The 19,323-nt window shown below is 32.9% G+C and overlaps 1 protein-coding gene and 1 long non-coding RNA gene across 5 annotated transcripts in view; one reads left to right on the top strand and one right to left on the bottom strand.

Annotated features, from left to right (window-relative positions):
- The first annotated feature begins 2,053 nt into the window (after positions 1 to 2,053).
- Rab3 (RAS oncogene family member Rab3) lies at positions 2,054 to 17,732 on the top strand. Of its 4 annotated transcripts, XM_072905350.1 has the most exons (5): positions 6,432 to 7,362; positions 8,131 to 8,394; positions 9,691 to 9,903; positions 10,206 to 10,496; positions 11,995 to 17,732. In XM_072905350.1, exons 2-5 carry the CDS (start codon positions 8,266 to 8,268, stop codon positions 12,148 to 12,150), a joined length of 789 nt encoding a protein of 262 aa, XP_072761451.1. In that variant the 5' UTR covers positions 6,432 to 7,362; positions 8,131 to 8,265; the 3' UTR covers positions 12,151 to 17,732. The 4 variants fall into 4 exon arrangements, with proteins under 4 accessions (XP_072761454.1, XP_072761453.1, XP_072761452.1 ...); XM_072905353.1 differs by lacking the exons at positions 6,432 to 7,362; positions 8,131 to 8,394 and adding an exon at positions 2,054 to 2,565; XM_072905352.1 differs by lacking the exons at positions 6,432 to 7,362; positions 8,131 to 8,394 and adding an exon at positions 2,054 to 2,514.
- The window catches only part of LOC140672888 (uncharacterized), a 76,513-nt gene continuing 66,328 nt past the window's right edge, over positions 9,139 to 19,323 (bottom strand). The window contains exon 2 of the long non-coding RNA XR_012047972.1: positions 9,139 to 9,408. This is a non-coding gene — a long non-coding RNA (uncharacterized lncRNA). The remainder of the gene's footprint in view (positions 9,409 to 19,323) is intronic.

A 19,323-nucleotide genomic window follows, 5' to 3' on the forward strand; every position in this document is an offset into this window, starting at 1 on the left:
AGCTTGTTATATAATCTATGTGTATTTCTTAAAAATTAGAAAATTATTAAAAATTTTTCTGATTTACTTTCTAATTAAATTTCTTAATAAAGTTTTTTAATATTTCATATTCATTGCTAAATTCTTTTATTACTTTATCTATTATTTTACTATTTTACTATTTAGTTTATATGTATCGATATAAATCGATTAAAAATATTAAAATGTTATTCTAAAAAAATCTGTTTCCTGTAAAGATGGAACCGACGAAAAATAATCTGAGATTATTATGTTATCTCTAAGATATTATTGCAAGTTTCAAAATAAAAATAAAAATAAGATATCAATTAAATTATATATATATATATGTTTAATTTGATTGGTATTATAAATATAATCGCTTGTTATCTATACAAAAATTGAAGATATTGTTAAGGGGAAAAAAATATTTAACTATTGAGATGTTATACTACTTTTGATTAATATTAAAATGATTAGAATCACTTGCTAACCAACAGATATAGGAAAGAACTCGTGGTTGTACAGTTTTGCTGTAGATGGAACACGTAGTCTTTATCTGTGAGACAAGAATTTACATAGTGGAATGATATTTCGTCCATATCCATTAGTATAAATTCTGATGATAAATTTAAAAGATAGATTTTTTTTTATTAATGTGAAATCGATTTTCTTTAAGTAAAAATTTTTAACGCTTTATAATTATTGATATTACATATCACTGAATTAAACAAATTAATTAAAAGCTTTTAGTATGATTTATGATATTAAATATTTGATTTAATTGTCAAAAGTAGTTTATACCTCTGTACTTTTGAGGCTGTTACAAAACTACAAAGTGACGTGTCTGTCTTTGATTCTTTTTTTCCTTTTTATTTCCTTTGTATCAACAAGATTGTTTTAATTACAAAATTCAAAGACAAAAACTAATGATACTTTCCCAGATGGAAAAGTTTAAAAAATCTCTTCCTTCAAATAAAAATAAAACTAAGAATAAAGAAATCTTTCCAATGTTTTAATTAATTAATTAATTTACTTATTTATTTATTTATTAAACTAAACGGAATAACCCAAACTTTTAATGTACAAAATTAAAGAAGACATTAGTAGATGACAAAAATATAAAATTAAATTCAATAGTACAATAGTTTGAGGAAGTATCTTTTTATTTTTCTTTGTGTTTATACAGGGTGTCCCATTTTAATTCCTTCAGTCGAATATCTCCAAAACCAAGTCTGGGAGAGAAAAATGTTTCAGGCAAAAGTTGTATGATTTCGAGAGGGCCATAAGATGGTACCATTGGTACCATTGCCATCTGACCTTGAAAAGTCATTTGAAGGTCACGTGAAGGTCACCTCAATTTTTTTAAATGGCACCCCCTATTTTTTGTTACATATTCTTGTAGCTGACTTCGAGAGCTTTCCAAAACACTATGATAAAATGTTTTTTCATTAAACACTTTTCGAATTATAAGGCTTCAAAGTTGCAACATTCAATTCAACAATTCAAAATGACCTTCACGTGACCTTCATGTGACTCTTCAAGGTCAAACTAACGGCACCATCTTATGTCCCCCTAGAAACCATACAACTTTTGTCTGAAAAATTTTTTCGAATTTTCCATATTTTTCGAGATATTTCACTGGAGGAATTAAAATGGGACACCCTGTATATGTATTAAAAAAAAAAGACAAATTTTGTATTGAGAAAAGAGAGAGAGAGAGAGAGAGAGAGAAAATATTTAAATAGCGATGATTTTTCTCTCTTTCTCTCTCTTTCTCGATCTAAATCTCGCGCAGAATCAAGATTCAGGGCGCTGAATCGAAAGTCACGGAAGTCGTACGACGAGAGAGTTATCTACGGCCCACATCCCCGCGGAGATCAACAAGTGTCCTCTCTTTCTCCCCCGGCAAACCCGGTGTGCTTTCTATTCACGATTATATTGATGTGAGTCGGGGGTTGTGGCGGCGCGCAGACGCGGATTCCACTACCCCCGCCGGATCGTCGTCGACGACGACCCCCGCCCGTCATCCTCGAAATGGTCGATATCTTTAGCTATATAGAGACAACCAACTCGGGCGGTCTACGGTGACCGTGCGCGAGACGCTTCGCCGAGTTCGAGCAGTCCACCAGTCTCCTCGTGTAATCGCTGCTAGAGCTAATAACACTCCCCCTGCGTGCATCGTGTGTGCTGACCGTGGTCCGCGATCGCGAGAGAGCGCGGTTACATCCGAGAAGGGAAAACGTCCCCGGTCTGCGTTCACCCCTCGGTTCGCAGTACTCGACTCCCCCCCCTCCCTGCCCTTCCGTGTGCGTTAAATATTAATCGATCGGCAGCCGAGCGCAGCGCAGCGCGTGGTGCATCCGTCGTCGCATCTCACGTCGCATCGACAGCCGACGACGACGAATCGGCGCGGGATTTCCCATCGACCGTCATCGGAGAGAAAGAAAGAGAACAATCCGTCATCCGCGAAGGGAGACAACCTCCTTCTCCGTCCCTAGGGAGTGACTCTTCCAGGTGACATTTTGACAGTCCGCGACAATTTGACTCGACGGCCGACGAGAGAAAGTGAGAATTTGCGAAAGAGAGAGAAACAGAGAAAGAGAGAGAGAGAGAGAGAGAGAGAGAGAGATTTTCTTCCAGAAAATAAACTCGTCGCGATAGCTTGCTTATTGATTTCTCTTCAACTATCTCTCTCTCTCTCTCTCTCTCTCTCTCTCCCCCTCTCTCCCTTTCTCTTTTGGTTCTTGCCTGCTTCTCTGCCCTACTCTTAAATATTTGTATTTTACTTTTGTCTCTCTTTTTTAATTTTACGTTAAAGGGTAAAAAATGTTATGCAAAAAATAACCGTAATTTCTTTCTCTTCTTTTTTATTCCTATTAAATATATCTCTTTTTTTTAAATCACATTTGTCACGTAGTACAAGTTTTTGCAATCTTCGAAAAAAATATGCCAACTCAAGAGTAAAAACTTATTCTCGCTTTCTCGCTTTCTACCACAGTTGTGAGAAAAAAAACCTGCGGGCATGATTGTCAGACTTTTCATTCATTCAGGCTCACTTTCTGCGTTTCATGCGACGCCGTATAATCGTCGTGACGTAGGTGACCACGCTCCCTTCTCTCTCAATCAATTTTCCACAAACCTAATTTTTTTATGTCACGTCAATATTTTTTTTTTTCTTCTCGCGATGTTAAGATTTTTCGCGAAGAAATCACGTAACGTGAATAAATTTTCTCATGCAACTTTTTCCTCGAAATTAAAGTAAGGTTTAGCCGAGATAAGAGGGCATGCTGATAAGTTAGTTACCTGTCGTACAACACCCAGCTGAGTATCGTGCCTTCATAATCACATGCACGATAATTACTAATAATAATTCTTCGGTGTATTTAGGATAAATAAAATCGATATCATAAATTCTTTCAAGACATTTAGATATAAATTATCATGTTTTGTGAATATTCTTAAAAGAATTTTATTGATAAAATAACATGACATTAGTAATATTAATTAATCATATCACGACAAATATTTTTTATTTTTTTTTTAAATTGTATTTTAGTTACTTTATTATTATTTCAATTTCATCATTTCTCTCTCTCTCTCTCTCTCTCTCTCTCTCTCTCTCTTATTTGTATAATTTTACAATTGTTCACATATTCCTGTCTTTTATTGCTTTATTGAAGATCGATAGAATTGATAATTATTCGCGATTATATTTTACAGACTAAAGGAACCCGCCGCGAAGCGTAATGTCTTGAAGGGATTTAATTATTCGTTTTCGATGAAAGTATATAGCGGGGTGCCGTCTTAAAGACTTGATATCCTGACGCGCCTCTGACGTAAACGGAGGCTCCATCTTTTGCCGCCGTTCATTCTACTGATGCACTGAAATCGAAACTACGTAACGGAGAGCGCGAGCGTGGGTGGGCAACGGGTGTAACAATCGATTTGTGTCTCCGAAAATATTTGCTCCTCCAATGTCGCCGTCGTCAACGGGATCGACGGGGATCGCGAACGTGATTGAGAATACAGATCGGATGATTATAGTCCGTCGACGTACTAATTACGCTCCAGCGATTCGATGAAAAGGCAACTCCTGTCAAGGTGTTAAAATTCTTTTTTTTTTTTTTTTTTTTACTTTCATTTCACGTAGATTTTAATTTCGAATATTATCAGTTAACGTTGAATATTCATACCACGACGAATTCTTTTTATTTATTATTTATTTATTTTATTAATTTATTTTTTATTTATTTCAAATATTATACGTTTAAATTATTTTATTAAGTCGAGTTTTATTTTACGTAATGAAATTATGTAAAAAAAAAAAAAAAAAAATTATGCATGAAATACTTGAGACGAATATTCTCGTGATGTTTGTGAAGATATAAACACACACTTCAATGCGGCTTTTCTTAAATAAAATATGAAATAAATAAATAAATTTAAATAACTAACGTTTAAAGGAATAACAAAAAATCGAATAATACTACCAATTATGTGTAACGTCTCTGCATTAATAATGAACTTGAGAATTTCGAGGGGAGAATTTTCAGTTGCTGAGAAGAAATGGACTTGTCCTGTCGCCATGCCATCGATTTTCTATCTACTTAACCTCCGTTAAAACGCCCGTCTCTCAATCATCATCCGTCACAGAAACATCGTCGTGACACTGCGCAACAATAGATGCAGGTGGTGCGGTGTTAACGTACTTGCATTTTTTTTTTTTTTTTTTACGAGAACCGACCGTAGTTAACGTTGACATGACATATGGCGACTGATATCGTTATCGCACGCGGAAAACCTTGCCCTACTTTTCTTCAACTATCGTAGTACACTGTGTCATATGTGTGTATAAGTGCGTGACGCAATCTTCCGGATGAGATTTTATCCTTTTATTGCGCGCTTCTCATAAAATAATTATATACATATGTGCAGTATATCCTGCGCGATCGTCTCGATCGGATCCCTTTAAGTATTCGGAACGTTTCCAAACAGCAATACATAGACAACGCGAGAAGGTCTACAAATTCGAAATAAGCTGAGAAAAACTGCAAGTGTCACTTGATCCAGATTTTTTCAATCAGGAATGTCGAGACACCAATAATGTTTCAATCATACGTAAGCGAAAGTAAAGAGCTAGAAGCTAAATTTCACGCGCACAAATGCAAATATAAAATTTTACATATTATTTAGCCCTTTGAGTCACTGCGGGTCACCCAGAGACCCACCTTTTGTTTCCTAGTTTTTTATTGTTTTACCTATTTTTTTATCAACAAATACCGGATTTTTTGTTTCTACGGAGTCTCTAGAACATCAATAAGTGTAAAAAAAATATGAACAGTCATTAATTGTTAATTGCAAAAATACCATATATAAACAAACAGTCAAAATTAGTACTTTTTTTTTACGAAAAAATGCACTTTCTACTAATTTATTATGACAATAAATACGGCAATTTTTTTATAATCTTAGTATCCTCTAAAATATTTTTCAGAATTTTTTTAGAATTTTCCACCGTGTTGTTTTTGTTAAATCCTCCTTTTTTGATAAAAAATATATAAAAAACAATATTTTCTCTTCTAAATTGAAAGTAACAGTCGTATTCTTTTTTAAATTTTTTCTCTGAAGGTTTTTTTAAATCGCAGAATTTAAAGGAAAAAGAATGTAATTTCCAAAATTTAATATAGGGATCCAATATAGCGGAAGTAAAATATCGTCTGCCATATTGGATCCGCCATCTTGAATTTTGAAAATCTGACAACGGATTCGTAATCAGCGACCCTTATATACCAAATTTTATAAAATACTGACAATTAGAAAAATTCGTGACTCAAAGGGTTAATTCAACGGAAAATTGTAAAATATTAAATTATAAGGATTTAGAAAAATTTCTCGCTTCTATAAAATTTATTCTAGGAAACAATTTTAATTCGATATTTTTCGGCCAAGATTTATAGTCTCAACCGCGAAAAGTTTCCGCTCAGAAAAGTAGTCTCCTAAATCGACCAGAGATTTTTATCTTTAAGAATATTACTTACATGTTTTTCCATATGAAACTTCACGTTAAAAAATGAGTTTGTCGACGAAACAGATCGTAGACTTTTACTTCTGAAATAACTCGTACGACGAATCGAGCGTGAAATCGATAGGGACCTGCTACCGGATCTAAAAGTTTCTCGGTTCGCCCGCGGTTTTACATTCGCGCAGGATATTTATAACTCTTGATCTACCGATTTATTTCCCACTACGAGTATAGTCGTGTAACTTTTGACGAGCTGGTAATCGATGAGTTTCGAAACTTCTTCTCTTACATTATATATATATATATATATATCCCCTATATCTAGCGTCACTTCCGAGTCAAGAAAAAAAAAAACAAATTATAAAGAACGATATGTTTGGTAATTACTGTTATTAACATTAAAGATTGTAGATAGCATTGAAAGTTTTTTTTTCTTCTTGTAAAAGTATCGACTTCTCCTTTTAATAACAATTTTAAACAATTCTTAAGTTATGCACGCAAGTTTTGAAAAATAAATATTTTTTTTTTAAAGCAACCAGCGGAATGCAAAAGATCGCCGATAAAATTTCACACTATTAATTCAATTTCGAATAAATATAATTTTAATAGAAAAATTTTAATTTAAGCCAAGAAATTTATATATAACAATTGAGTATTTAAAATGCGTGAGGAAAGATAGCTAACCGCGAACAGGTATTTACCGATAAAAAGTCACAGATAAGATTTCAATTATTCATTAAGCAAACATTCTGAAAAGACGAATGGAAGGAACAAATTCAGGAGACATGAAAGCGACAGTACGCACCTGCGCGAACCGCAGACTATCGCAGGTCTGATTATCGTCATCAACGCATACGCGTGGAAGAAATATATGGTACTATCGAAAGAAAAATAGAACCGCAAACGCGGCCACGTCGTCGGCCCCACGTTCATCGAAGTGACCTGAATAATTTTCGCGGTGCCATTTGTCGCGTAGATGCGAACATCGTGCGCGTCTCTCAGTAATTTCTTTAAAATCGTCCGCAAAATTATCCTCCGTTAATTAATTAATTAATCGTGCTTGAATGATTAAAAAGACGATACGTTGCATGTCGCGTCGGTGTCGCAAAGAGAAACAAACAGTGAACGTGTCAAGAGGATGATCGATAACAATTACAACAGCTGGATAATCCTCGAATGGGCTGGTTTTTGAAAAAAAAAAATTATAGTTAATCAAAGTGTTGTACGGATATCGTTAATTGATAATTCTGTCGAAATAAGCTGTTACACGCACTTGATGACACGGTTAATAACCCAAGACTAGAAGTGATTAACGAAGCAGCTGATGAGTTTTAGTTGACGTGAGAGGCGTTTGATTAAACGTTAAATAAATTAGAGTGTCAATAAGACGAGAGCATAAAAGACGACTTAACCCTTTGAGTCACGAACTTTCTAATCGTCAATATTTTATAAAATTTAGTATATAAGGGATTTTGGGATCGCTGATTACGAATTCGTTGTCAGATTTTCAAAATTCAAGATGGCGGATCCAATATGGCAGACGAAATTTTATTTCCGCCATATTGGATCCCTATATCAAATTTTGGAAATTAAATTTTTTTTCCTTTAGTTTCAGATTCTGCGATCTAAAAAAACCTTCAAAGAAAAAATTTAAAAAAGAATACGACTGTTACTTTTAATTTTTAATTTAGAACAGAAAATATTGTTTTTTATATATTTTTTTATCAAAAAAAGGAGGATTTAACAAAAACAATACGGTGGAAAATTGTAAAAAAATTCTGAAAAATACTTTAGAGTGTACTAAGATTATAAAAAAATTGCCGTATTTATTGTCATAATAGATTAGTAGAAAATGCATTTTTTCGTAAAAAAAAGTACTAATTTTGACTGTTTGTTTATATATGGTATTTTTGCAATTAACAATTAATGACTGTTCATATTTTTGTTACACTTATTGATGTTCTAGAGATTCTGTAGAAACAAAAAATCCGGTATTTGTTGATGAAAAAGTAGTTAAAACAATAAAAAACTAGGAAAAAAAAGGTGGGTCTCTGGATGACCCGCTGTGACTCAAAGGGTTAAGATATAAAATGCATAATAAATTGCAGTTAATAAAACGACACTAGAGAGCAAGAGTATCACTCGGGAGAAACGTTTCCGTTAATGTGATCGAAGGCCGTAATAAAGGAAGAGTGAAGGACGTGAAAGATCAATCGGGTGTCACATCGTACGTGACACATGTTATGTGTAAAATGTCGAGCAAGTGCGAGAATGCATCCTCCATGCCAGTTAAGGACTCTGTTTTCGAGCTACGTACGCGGATGGCCCGGATGCTGTCCATCGTCGAGATTACCTCACAGAAGAATAATATGGTATCGAAATATCGATTCGACGTGCATCTATTTTGCGTTTTGAGCGAAAGAAAAAAAAAAAAAAAACACACGAGAGAGATTCAATAGAGAACTCACTTTAATTAAGACTCTATTGCGCGATAATATTGACGATTTATAATTTCCACGATCGAGTGAATTTAATTGAATTTTCCGCTTGCAATTTAATTGAAAGATTTATAAGACTAATGAGTTACACGGGATAGCAAAGTTGACAGATAACTAAGGTGGCTACAAGATGTCCAAAAATATATAACTTTTCCTTAATCCTTTAAATTTAATTTTTATTTATCTATCAACATGTTAGATCTCCGCAACAGAAAGTTTTACATATCCTAAAATTATTTATTTTTGGTATATATGTATAATCATTTTATGTCAAAGGGTTAATTTATCATTCGGCACCGTTAAAGTATTGTATTGTAAATAATAAATATTGTATTTTCAGAAAGAGAAAAAAAGAATTACACTATTATTAGTAGCATTACTATGCAATACTGTAAATTTTGAAAAATATATATTCCGACTATAATATGTCTATTACTTTCTATTTAATATTTCTATTTAATATTGTATAATTGACAAATTAGCTTTCCACATGTAGAAACTGTTATACAAATAATTCTCTTCTGAAAATTGTATAATTTACAATACCTTTTGATGCTGCTAAATTATTAAATCAAAATTAAATCCTCGAATAAAATATCAAGCAAAACTGCACTAACCTTTTCTTGTATGGGGTCTTTACATGTTGTGGCCTCTAACTTTTCGATATTTTTATCCAATATTTTCTCGAACGCGATTATGCGGTCCGATAAACTGTGTGACGAATCATGCATCGTAAACTCATCTGTTGCATCGAACGGCTTCTTCTCTTGACCATCACGAACGTAATTTTACGACACGGGCATGTACAAAGTTAATCAAAATATACAAGCCTTGTCGCATAATCCTCTCCCTTGAATCATCGATACGTAAATAAGAGTGTCACGAAATCTGAAAAAAGATATATATATTTAAATATAAAAATTTTTCTACAATCATTAATCATATACTATTATATCACGTTATATCTACTATCTCTCTTTAAAGACCTTTAAAGACTCTTGCTGCCCCAGAGAAATTAATAAAAATCTTTTATGTATAATTTTTTTTAATTTAATTTAATTTAATTACACAATAATTAAAAAAAAATAATATATATATTACAGATAAACTCTTGTTTATAAATTTAAATTATTTATAAATAAAAATGTTCTAAAGCCGACTCTTTCGCAGATGGCGCGCCAGGATGGCAGAGATGCCGCGGATCAGAACTTTGATTACATGTTCAAACTGTTGATAATCGGCAACTCATCCGTAGGAAAGACTTCCTTCCTTTTTCGCTACGCGGACGACTCCTTCACCTCGGCTTTCGTGTCGACCGTAGGGATCGACTTTAAGGTGAAGACCGTCTTCAGACACGATAAGAGGGTCAAGTTACAGATCTGGGTCAGTATATCTCTATTCGTTCATTATATTATTGGGTGATTATGAAAGCTTATGTAACATTTTTTACCATCATATACGCATAAGAAAATAGTGATTTGCATGTATTATGAACGTATTGCTTCTAGTTTCAATTAATATTTTTGTAATCCTTTCGCCGCGTATTATTTTACAAATATCACGTTTAAATACAAGCATCATTGATTTGATTGGCACGCTCATTTATCTTGTATTACATAGAGATGTTAATTCCTCCATTTGATTGATTGATTGATTGTTTGTACATTGATTGATTATCCTTACAGGACACGGCGGGTCAGGAAAGATACAGAACGATCACAACGGCCTATTACAGAGGCGCGATGGGTTTCATCTTAATGTATGATATTACAAACGAGGAATCCTTTAATTCAGTCCAGGATTGGATCACGCAAATAAAGAACTATTCGTGGGACAACGCCCAAGTAATCCTTGTGGGTAACAAATGCGACATGGAAGAAGAAAGGGTGATCAGCTCCGAAAGAGGTAAACAGTTGGCGGAACAATTAGGGGTACGATTTTTCGAGACCTCGGCCAAGGAGAATATCAATGTTAAGGTACGTATGTCTCTCATGTGTAAACATTTGTTAAGGATGTTTAGCACCTACGATCGGAGCAAAAAGTAGTCGAAATTCACGAATATATACTTTTCTCATATATCTTAATATATGATTATTATAAAGATTGCCTAAAATCTTATTATTTATTCATAGCTAGAGTGTAGAAATATATTTTCCAACTTCTGTTGCTTTTTTTTCAGAGAATTTTCGTGTTTCTTAAGTTATAATGAGAAACTTTTACCATTGATGATTTACGATATACCTCGATTTCAACATTACAGCACAAAATTTGAATTATAAAAATAAAAGAATTTACTTGTACAGAGTAATTTAAAATGTCAGAATAAAAATTATAATAGTGAATAATGACAAAATATAGAAGATTTTTAACTATTTCTTTGATAAATTTAATAATTTGTCGTTTCTCCGAGAAGAAAGAAATGTGGCAACATGGTAATGTTTCCTTCAGATGAAAAGATAGGTAATTTAAAATGTCAAAAGAAGGCTCAGCTGAATGCTATGTTGCCACGTTTTCACAATAAATAATATGTCATCTCGGAAAATAGGACGAAATTGAGAAAATTATATTCAATATCTTTTGAACTAGTCAGTACTTGACTAAAATTATGTGATCAAATATTTCCTCTATATTTAAACTATACTTTTGTAAATTTTGAATAAGTTCCTATTATTATTTCTATATATTTTAGCTCTTAAATCAACACGATCACAGGTTTTTTATAAGATAGAAAATCTGTAATCGTGTAAATTTAAGGGCTAAACAGAAATAAATACATTTATACTTATTTATATAAATAATTATATTAATACTTTTACTTATAATTAGATCCACAAAATAATTTATAATAATAATGACGGGTAAATTCATTGAAAATTAAAATCCTTATAACTTTTGATTGCTTCATTGAATCAACTCTAGGTTTTTTTTATAAGTCTCTGAACATAAGTATCAGAACAATCTGTGCAAATTTTATTAAATTTCTATATTTTTAAAAATAGATACTAAACATCCTTAAAATAAGTCAGATTAAATTTTCGAAATACAAATTTCGTTGTAAAAGTAAATTCTCTTTCCGGTTTCTGTTGGCTTACATGTATATTTTACATAAGATAAAATATAAAAACTATATAATAGCGAATTTAGTTAAATGTCTGTAATAAATTTGTGTTAAAATAGCATTTTTTCCAAAAAAAAAAAAAATTACTTGTTAATATATTTCAACTTTGATGCCAAATCTTTATTTATCAGAAATGACTTGATTCTTTTAAAATTTACGTTTTCATTGCCTCTACACGAGTGAGAATAATTCAGAGACCTTTACGAGAATTTTTAAGATGTAATTTCACGAATCTCTGACACACAATCTTCTACTTTATTGTGCCGCGAGAATATGCGGATATCGATCCCGGCGCTGTCACGAGGTCACACGTATGATCGATTCTCTCTCTCTCTCTCTCTTTCTCGTTTCAACAGGCAGTGTTCGAGACGCTGGTGGATATAATATGCGACAAGATGAGCGAATCTTTGGACAATGATCCGACCCTGATGGCGGGCGGTATGGGCCAGACCAAAGGTCAACGACTTACCGATCAGCCGACCAATCCAGCAAACGCAAACTGTAATTGCTAAAAAAAATGCGGCGACACGCAGAAGGGAGAAAAAAAACCCAGAGAGGTCGTATGTGTGTGTTGCACGTGTGTGTTGCGTGTGTTAGAAAGAGAGGAAAAGAAAAAAAAAAAAAAAAGAGGTGTCGTGTGCGACGCTGGCGAGTTAACTAGTCTACTTACTTCGTCGTTCCTTCGTTATGTTATTTATTTCGGAGGCCGTCTTTCGTTCTCATCTATTTCCTTTCATCCTTTCTCGGCGCGAGATGATATGTAAAATGAATCTAATATACGCTGTAATTATATATACATTGTGATCATCGAGATGCGACCGAATTGGCCAACGACCGATTGGCCGTGGTCCTCCTTTCGGTTCATCCGCTTGATAAGAATCAGGGATGGACTTTGACGAGTTCAAATTTTCATGCCGCAGACACACTGATCGTTGCATTTTCTCATCAGGAATAAACGGTAACATCAATTACAATGGTTGGCTCGATGCTATCGGTTCGCGGAATTGCTTTTTAGATTATTAAAAATTTCTTAAACTTTATTCAGATTCAATTCATCTTTCTCTTCCTTTTAAATAAAAAAAGGAAGGCAAAAGATTCAATTGACTTGCGATTAATCATAATACAGATAAAAATAATAATTAAAGCAACAAAAGTGAGACTTAAAATATCTGCTTTCATCATAGTCCTTTTATAGAGTTAACTCTGTTAAGGATGTTTAGCACCTACGATCAGAGATAATTAGATCCACAAAATAATTATAATTATAATAATATCGACGGGTTAATTTATTGCAAATTAAAATCCTTATAACTTTTGATTGCTTCAGTGAATCAACTCTAGGTTTTTTTATAAGTCTCTGAACATGTATCAGAACAATCTGTGCAAATTTTATTAAATTCCTATATTTTTAAAAATAGGTACTAAACATCCTTAATGTTTATACAGTTAACAAGTTAACTGTATAAACATTAAATTTTACTAAAAATCTTAAATTTTACGTCTTGTATTTTGTGCCGTAAGATTGTTACATGTACATACATAACTGAAATACGTGTCTTTTATTTATATATTAATTATTAATTATTAATTAAAACACTAGAGTATTTCACTCGAGATTCATCCTCGCGTATCTGCGGTATCGAAATCTGGACTCAACGAAATAATGTAGGTTTCGATTTCTGTTACCGAGGATAAAAAGAGATAGAAAATTGCGCGAGGAAAAGATATTCAAAAGTACGAAGACACATTGTATTGTTTCGCGGTTGATAATAATTAATGACGACGATCGCGTTATAGCGGGAACGATGTTGCTCACTCGATGTTTGGCATTACATAAGTTCACGCAGAAATATGTAACAGGCACAACCGAAGGGAGTGACTCAAGTCCGTGCATTAAGTAAAATGCGCCCAAGAAAGTCTGACAATAAGCGTCAATCATTCAACAAAAAAAAAAAAAATTAACACAAGTTCAGAATATCGATTAGCCTTTTAACTTCTTCTGTCTAACTAATGCAGATAGTGCAAAAATATACGCAAAATTTCGTTTTTTCATATATTGCTTCAAAATTGCAATCGTGCGAGAGAGTTGTGTCTCAAAAGATATTATTTAAAAAAATATTTATAAATATTGTGTGAGATAAATTTGAAATATAATTAGTTGTATTTTAAAACAATTTGTGTTTTATTGCGGCGATAAAAATTCAATGAAAAATGATTAAACTTGATTGGACTAAGAAGATGAAAGGTTAAATACAAGAACGATACAAGATGCGTGAGAACGAACACTTGCTTTAGGGATTATTAATATTTGTCGTAATTCGCGTGAAAGCGATTGAATAAGTTTCACGTGATCAATCCTATAATCGGGTACTCTATAAAAGAAAAAAATGATTTAAACATATAAAATAAAATTTAAAAAATCTTTCAACGATATATACTTGAACAAAAATTTAAGTAATATGCTTTTAAGAAGAAGAATCTTTTAAGTTTATAAACCACTGTCTTCTAAAGACATAAAATATCTCGTTACAAACCTTTTTAAGCACTTGAAATATTTTTTTAACCGATAAATATTCGATTCATATACAATCAATGATTCACTGATCAATATATTCGCAAAGAGTATAACTCTCTATAATTTAGATAAAGTATCATAATGACAATGATGCCGATCAAACATGCACAATTTATTTTTGCTTACAAAAGTTCAAGTATTTGAAAATCTAGCTCTTTGAATGTTAAATGTATTTTTCGTTGCGACTGAAGTATCATCATCGCGAACATTTTAAAGGTGTCATTTACGCAAATTGATTATAACGTCAAACTTTGATGTGTTCCAGAGAAGTTTTGCATTTATCTATATTTTATTTTTCGTTTTTTTCAACTAAAGTAATTTCTTTGACATTAAATAATCCTATTTATCAATAATAAAGCGAGAAGAGAAAGTTGTATTGCAAAAGAAAATTTTCATTTCTATAGTTCTCTTTATATATAGCTACGTTTAATCAATCATCTATTCAAGTACCCATCGAATAAAATGACAGATTAAAGTACGAATGAAAATATAGCCTTTACGGTGAAAACTGTAAAATATTAAATCGAATTTTCGCGATAATGCGGTTACATTATAATGTAACGTAATCAATAATTATCACTCGGCGACTTCATATATTGTATCGACCTCGGAATGGCACTCTTCGCGAAATTATTTAAGGGAGAAAGCATTAGCGAATGTTAATATCGGTATCGACCAAGACCGAGATAATGACAGGGCCGTGTTCGGCGATACCGCAATACATCAAGAGAGGAACCAGGAGCATCGATCTGGCGTCAATTATCGAGGAGTATCGACGTCCCGCTACTATAACTAATTACTTCAGTCGTCATCCGGCGTTAAACATCTACTATCTACCTACCTACTATAGGCAAGCTGCCCTCTGTACATAAGTGAGATAATAAAAACAAAAAGGTATCTATTATGTATCACTGAATCTGTAATAAGGTGTAACGTGTAACGCGTTTATTTAGCGAGAAGCGCATGCCAGAAATTACGTGGCCCGTGACACCGGATTAACCCTTTAAGTCACAGCGGGTCACCCAGAGACCCACCTTTTTTTTCGTAGTTTTTTATTGTTTTAACTACTTTTTTATCAAAAAATATCGGATTCTTTGTTTCTACAGAGTCTCTAGATCATCAATAAGTGTAAAAAAAATATGAATAGTCATTAATTGTTAATTGCAAAAATACCATAAAAAGGGTGTCCCATTTTAATTCCTCCAGTGAAATATCTTGAAAAATATGGAAAATTCGAAAAAATGTTTCAGACAAAAGTTGTATCGTTTCTAGGGGGACATAAGATGGTACCATTAGTTTGACCTTGAAGAGTCACATGAAGATCACGTGAAGGTCATTTTAAATTTCTTAAATGGAACACCCTATATATTTTTGCATATTCTTGCAGCTTATCTCGAGAGCTTTCCAAAACACTATGATAAAATGTTTTTTCATTAAACACTTTTCGAGTTATAACGCTTCAAAGTTGCAATATTTTGACATAAAATACAAGATATCTCGTAAAATATTCATTTCTCGATTATCTTACCCTAATACTTTTATGCACAGTATAACGAGACAAATCAATTGGCGTAATTAAAACACATAATTATGTTAAAGTAAAAATGTGTAACTGCTAGTTGTAAATTCAGATGTTTTCTTAAAGATAACTATTTTTTTTTTTACACTAATTGATTCGTCTTATTATTCTGTGCATAAAAGTATTAGGATAAGATAATCGAGAAATGAATATTTTACCAGATATCTTGTATTTGTATGTCAAAATATTGCAACTTTGAAGCCTTATAATTCGAAAAGTATTTAAAGAAAAAACATTTTATCATAGTATTTTGGAAAGCTCTCGAAGTCAGCTACAAGAATATGTAACAAAAAATAGAGGGTGTTATTTAAAACAATTGAGGTGACCTTTACGTGACCTTCAAATGACTCTTCAAGATCAGACCAATGGTAGCATCTTATGGCCCCCTCGAAACCATACAACTTTCTAGCATTCTGCATTTTCTAGTAATCTATTATGACAATAAATACGGCAATTTTTTTATAATCTTAGTACACTCTAAAGTATTTTTCAGAATTTTTTTACAATTTTCCACCGTGTTTTTTTTGTTAAATTTTCCTTTTTTTGATAAAAAATATATAAAAAACATTATTTTTTGTTCTAAATTGAAAGTAACAGTTGTATTCTTTTTTAAATTTTTTCTCTGAAGGTTTTTTTAGATCGCAGAATCTGAATGAAAAGAAAAAAAATTTAATTTCCAAAATTTAATATAAAAATCCAATATGGTGGAAGTAAAATTTTGAAAATCTCGTCTGCCATATTGGATCCGTCATCTTGAATTTTGAAAATATGACAACGGTTTCGTAATCAGCGACCCCAAAAACCCTTATATACCAAATTTTATAAAATACTGACTTGAATTGGAAAAATTCCTGACTCAAAGGGTTAACGCGGTTAATTATTAATTGTCATAGTGCAATTAATTGACCGCAATGCAAAAGCAACTGCGTCTTCGATCGAGCGATTAATAAAAATGAAAAACAGAGAGCATGAGAGAGAGAGAGAGAGAGAGAGAGAGAGAGAGAGAGTGAGAAAGAAAGAGAGAGAGAGAAGCAACTAGCGCGATTAGAAAAAAACATAAACGCGACTATTGGTGGATATACTGAAAGAATCATAATTTCGTCGAGTTCGTATCTTTGCTATAGATAGAGGTGCAAGAATCTTCCGCCAATCATTCCGAGATATTAATTGCAAATCGTTCCCGTTATAAATTTTTGTCTATAGCGTTAAAATCCGAACTAATCGAAATTATATAGAATTTTCATTTGTTTTTTTCTTTTTATAGACAGAAATGTTCTTCCGGTTGTCGCGGGTATCTGTATGTATGTATTGTACGGTGTGTAAACTGTACTATATACGCCTAATATTAACTATAATTACGTTAACGATAAAACAATAATCTACCAATACAGACACATACGCGCGCGCGCGAACACACATATGTATATCACACCAAGAAAAAGAGTAACATACACACATGAAAAAGAAAAATTCACATCACAGGCATTACGCTGATCATTTGTAACAAAACAGTTGTATTCTAAATAAGCTGTATAATTGTAGCAGAAGTCAATCATGGATGTTTTCAACGACCGCTACGTCGTATATGTTAATTACATGTATATGTGCACAATCCGTTAATGACACAGATTCCGCGAGAGAAAGAGTGTGTGTATGTGAGAGTGTGAAAAGAAATGTGTGAGAGAGAGGGAGAGAGAGAAAGAGAGAGAAAGAGAGAGAGAGAAAAAGAGAGAAAAAGAAAAACGAGCGAAAGAAAATGAGAGAATGTAACACAGGAAATACTTTGCAATGAAAAAAATTTGACGTAGCGACAAATGTAAACAATATATATACATATATATATATATATATATATTTAAAAAAAAAAAACAGAGCTAATTGTGTATCGTACGCGTTGCATTGTACAATATGTGTTGTACATACGCGTGCACAGCGAGAGAATAGCGAAAGAGAGAGAGAGAGAGAGAGAGAGAGAGAAAGAAAGAGAAAGATGCAAAAAAAAAGAAAAAAAAACGAGCAGTGGAGTAAATCTATAATTTGCAACACGTGTACAAATCATTGACAAACAATTCGGAGGACCAATCGGTAGATGCAGTTCTTTATTCAGCAGTCGCTTATTGCGATTTCGCTTAATTGTGACAGTGACTTTTAATTAGTCTTTGCTCCAATTCCATCATTACTCGTTCTGCAGAAAAACGAACGGAAAAATGTCGACTATGTCCCTTTGAAAAAAAATTGATTTATAATTAATAGGATTTTTCTAGACATCTCTTCAGGTTGCTTTCTACTTGCTAGAAGGAAGATGGAAAAATTTAAAGGGATACCGTACCGTCCTACCTTACCGATCAAAACTTGTTTCGTTAGACACCAAAATTATTATTTTGGTTGAATGAAAAATGCTTCTCCACGATGAAAATACATACAATAACGAAGCGAGAACGTGTGCAATTTTCAGTTAAAAACGAAAAAAAAATTACAGTTTTAAATTATCGACTACTAGCGTCATGTCGTAACTGTATTTGCTTAATATAAAAGTTTTACAATTTGCACGTACAAAATGAGATACGTTCCCGCCTGAAAATGCATGAAAGAATATACGTAAACTCTTAGAAATAAATTCGAAGTCTTAATAAAAGAGATTTTTTTGAAAGTCTTAGTAAAAGAAAATCTCTTTTACTAAGACTTCGAATTTATTTCTAAGAGTTTACATATATTCTTTCATGCATTACCAGGCGGGAACGTATCTCATTTTGTACGTGCAAATTGTAAAACTTTTAAAATAATAATTTTGATGTCTAACAAAGCAATTGTTTTGATCGGTAAGGTAGGACGGTACGGTATCCCCTTAAAGCTAATTTTTTTTCTTTGAAACTCTCAATCGTTCATGATTCTTATTCCAAATTGTAAAGTCTATTTTCTGCAGAGCGTTTTATCACGTCATCGTATCAACCACTGAATCTTCCGGTCGAAATATTTTTCGCGAAGATACGTATCTCCGTTCATGTTCGCGAAAGAACAATCGAGTGTTTCGCAAAACACCCGACAAAATTAATGTCTTGTTGTAAACCTTGATGGACATACTGTGAATTCTTTTCGCGAAAGAGAGAAAAAGAAATGTGCGAGAGTTTACGTCTATATCGTCGCTACCTACGTCATTTCTGCCTTGCAAAGTGCATATCGTTAAAAGATTCTCGGTCATCGTCGCTCGTCGATCGAATTTCCAACGATTTACGATTTATTCGCGACGGAGTGTGATTCTCTTCCCTCTTGCCGAATATTTCGGATAAAGCTTCATTGTACGCCGCAGTGTATCAAGCATCGATCATATAAATAGACAGAGCTTAATTGTATAAAAACAAATACAATCAGCGATATCGATTTCTCCACGGGAGTAACGTTGTGCCGCTTCTTGCGTTTCTTTCTCCAACGAACCTGCTCAAACGAATGTTCCTCAAGAGGCGAAAGGTAAGAAGAAAAAGTGAGAAAATATTTAGAAACTCTCTCTCTATACCACGCGTAAATATTTAAATT

This window comes from Anoplolepis gracilipes, chromosome 14 (genome assembly GCF_047496725.1).
Source record: "Anoplolepis gracilipes chromosome 14, ASM4749672v1, whole genome shotgun sequence".
Lineage (NCBI taxonomy): Eukaryota > Metazoa > Arthropoda > Insecta > Hymenoptera > Formicidae > Anoplolepis > Anoplolepis gracilipes.

Bases quoted from the DNA above. Each gene is read 5' to 3' on its own strand.
- Rab3 (XM_072905350.1), top strand. From the start codon at position 8,266: ATGTGTAAAATGTCGAGCAAGTGCGAGAATGCATCCTCCATGCCAGTT. The intron at 8,395-9,690 runs GTATCGAAATAT...ACTCTTTCGCAG, and splicing joins CCTCACAGAAGAATAATATG to ATGGCGCGCCAGGATGGCAG. The intron at 10,497-11,994 runs GTACGTATGTCT...TCGTTTCAACAG, and splicing joins AGGAGAATATCAATGTTAAG to GCAGTGTTCGAGACGCTGGT.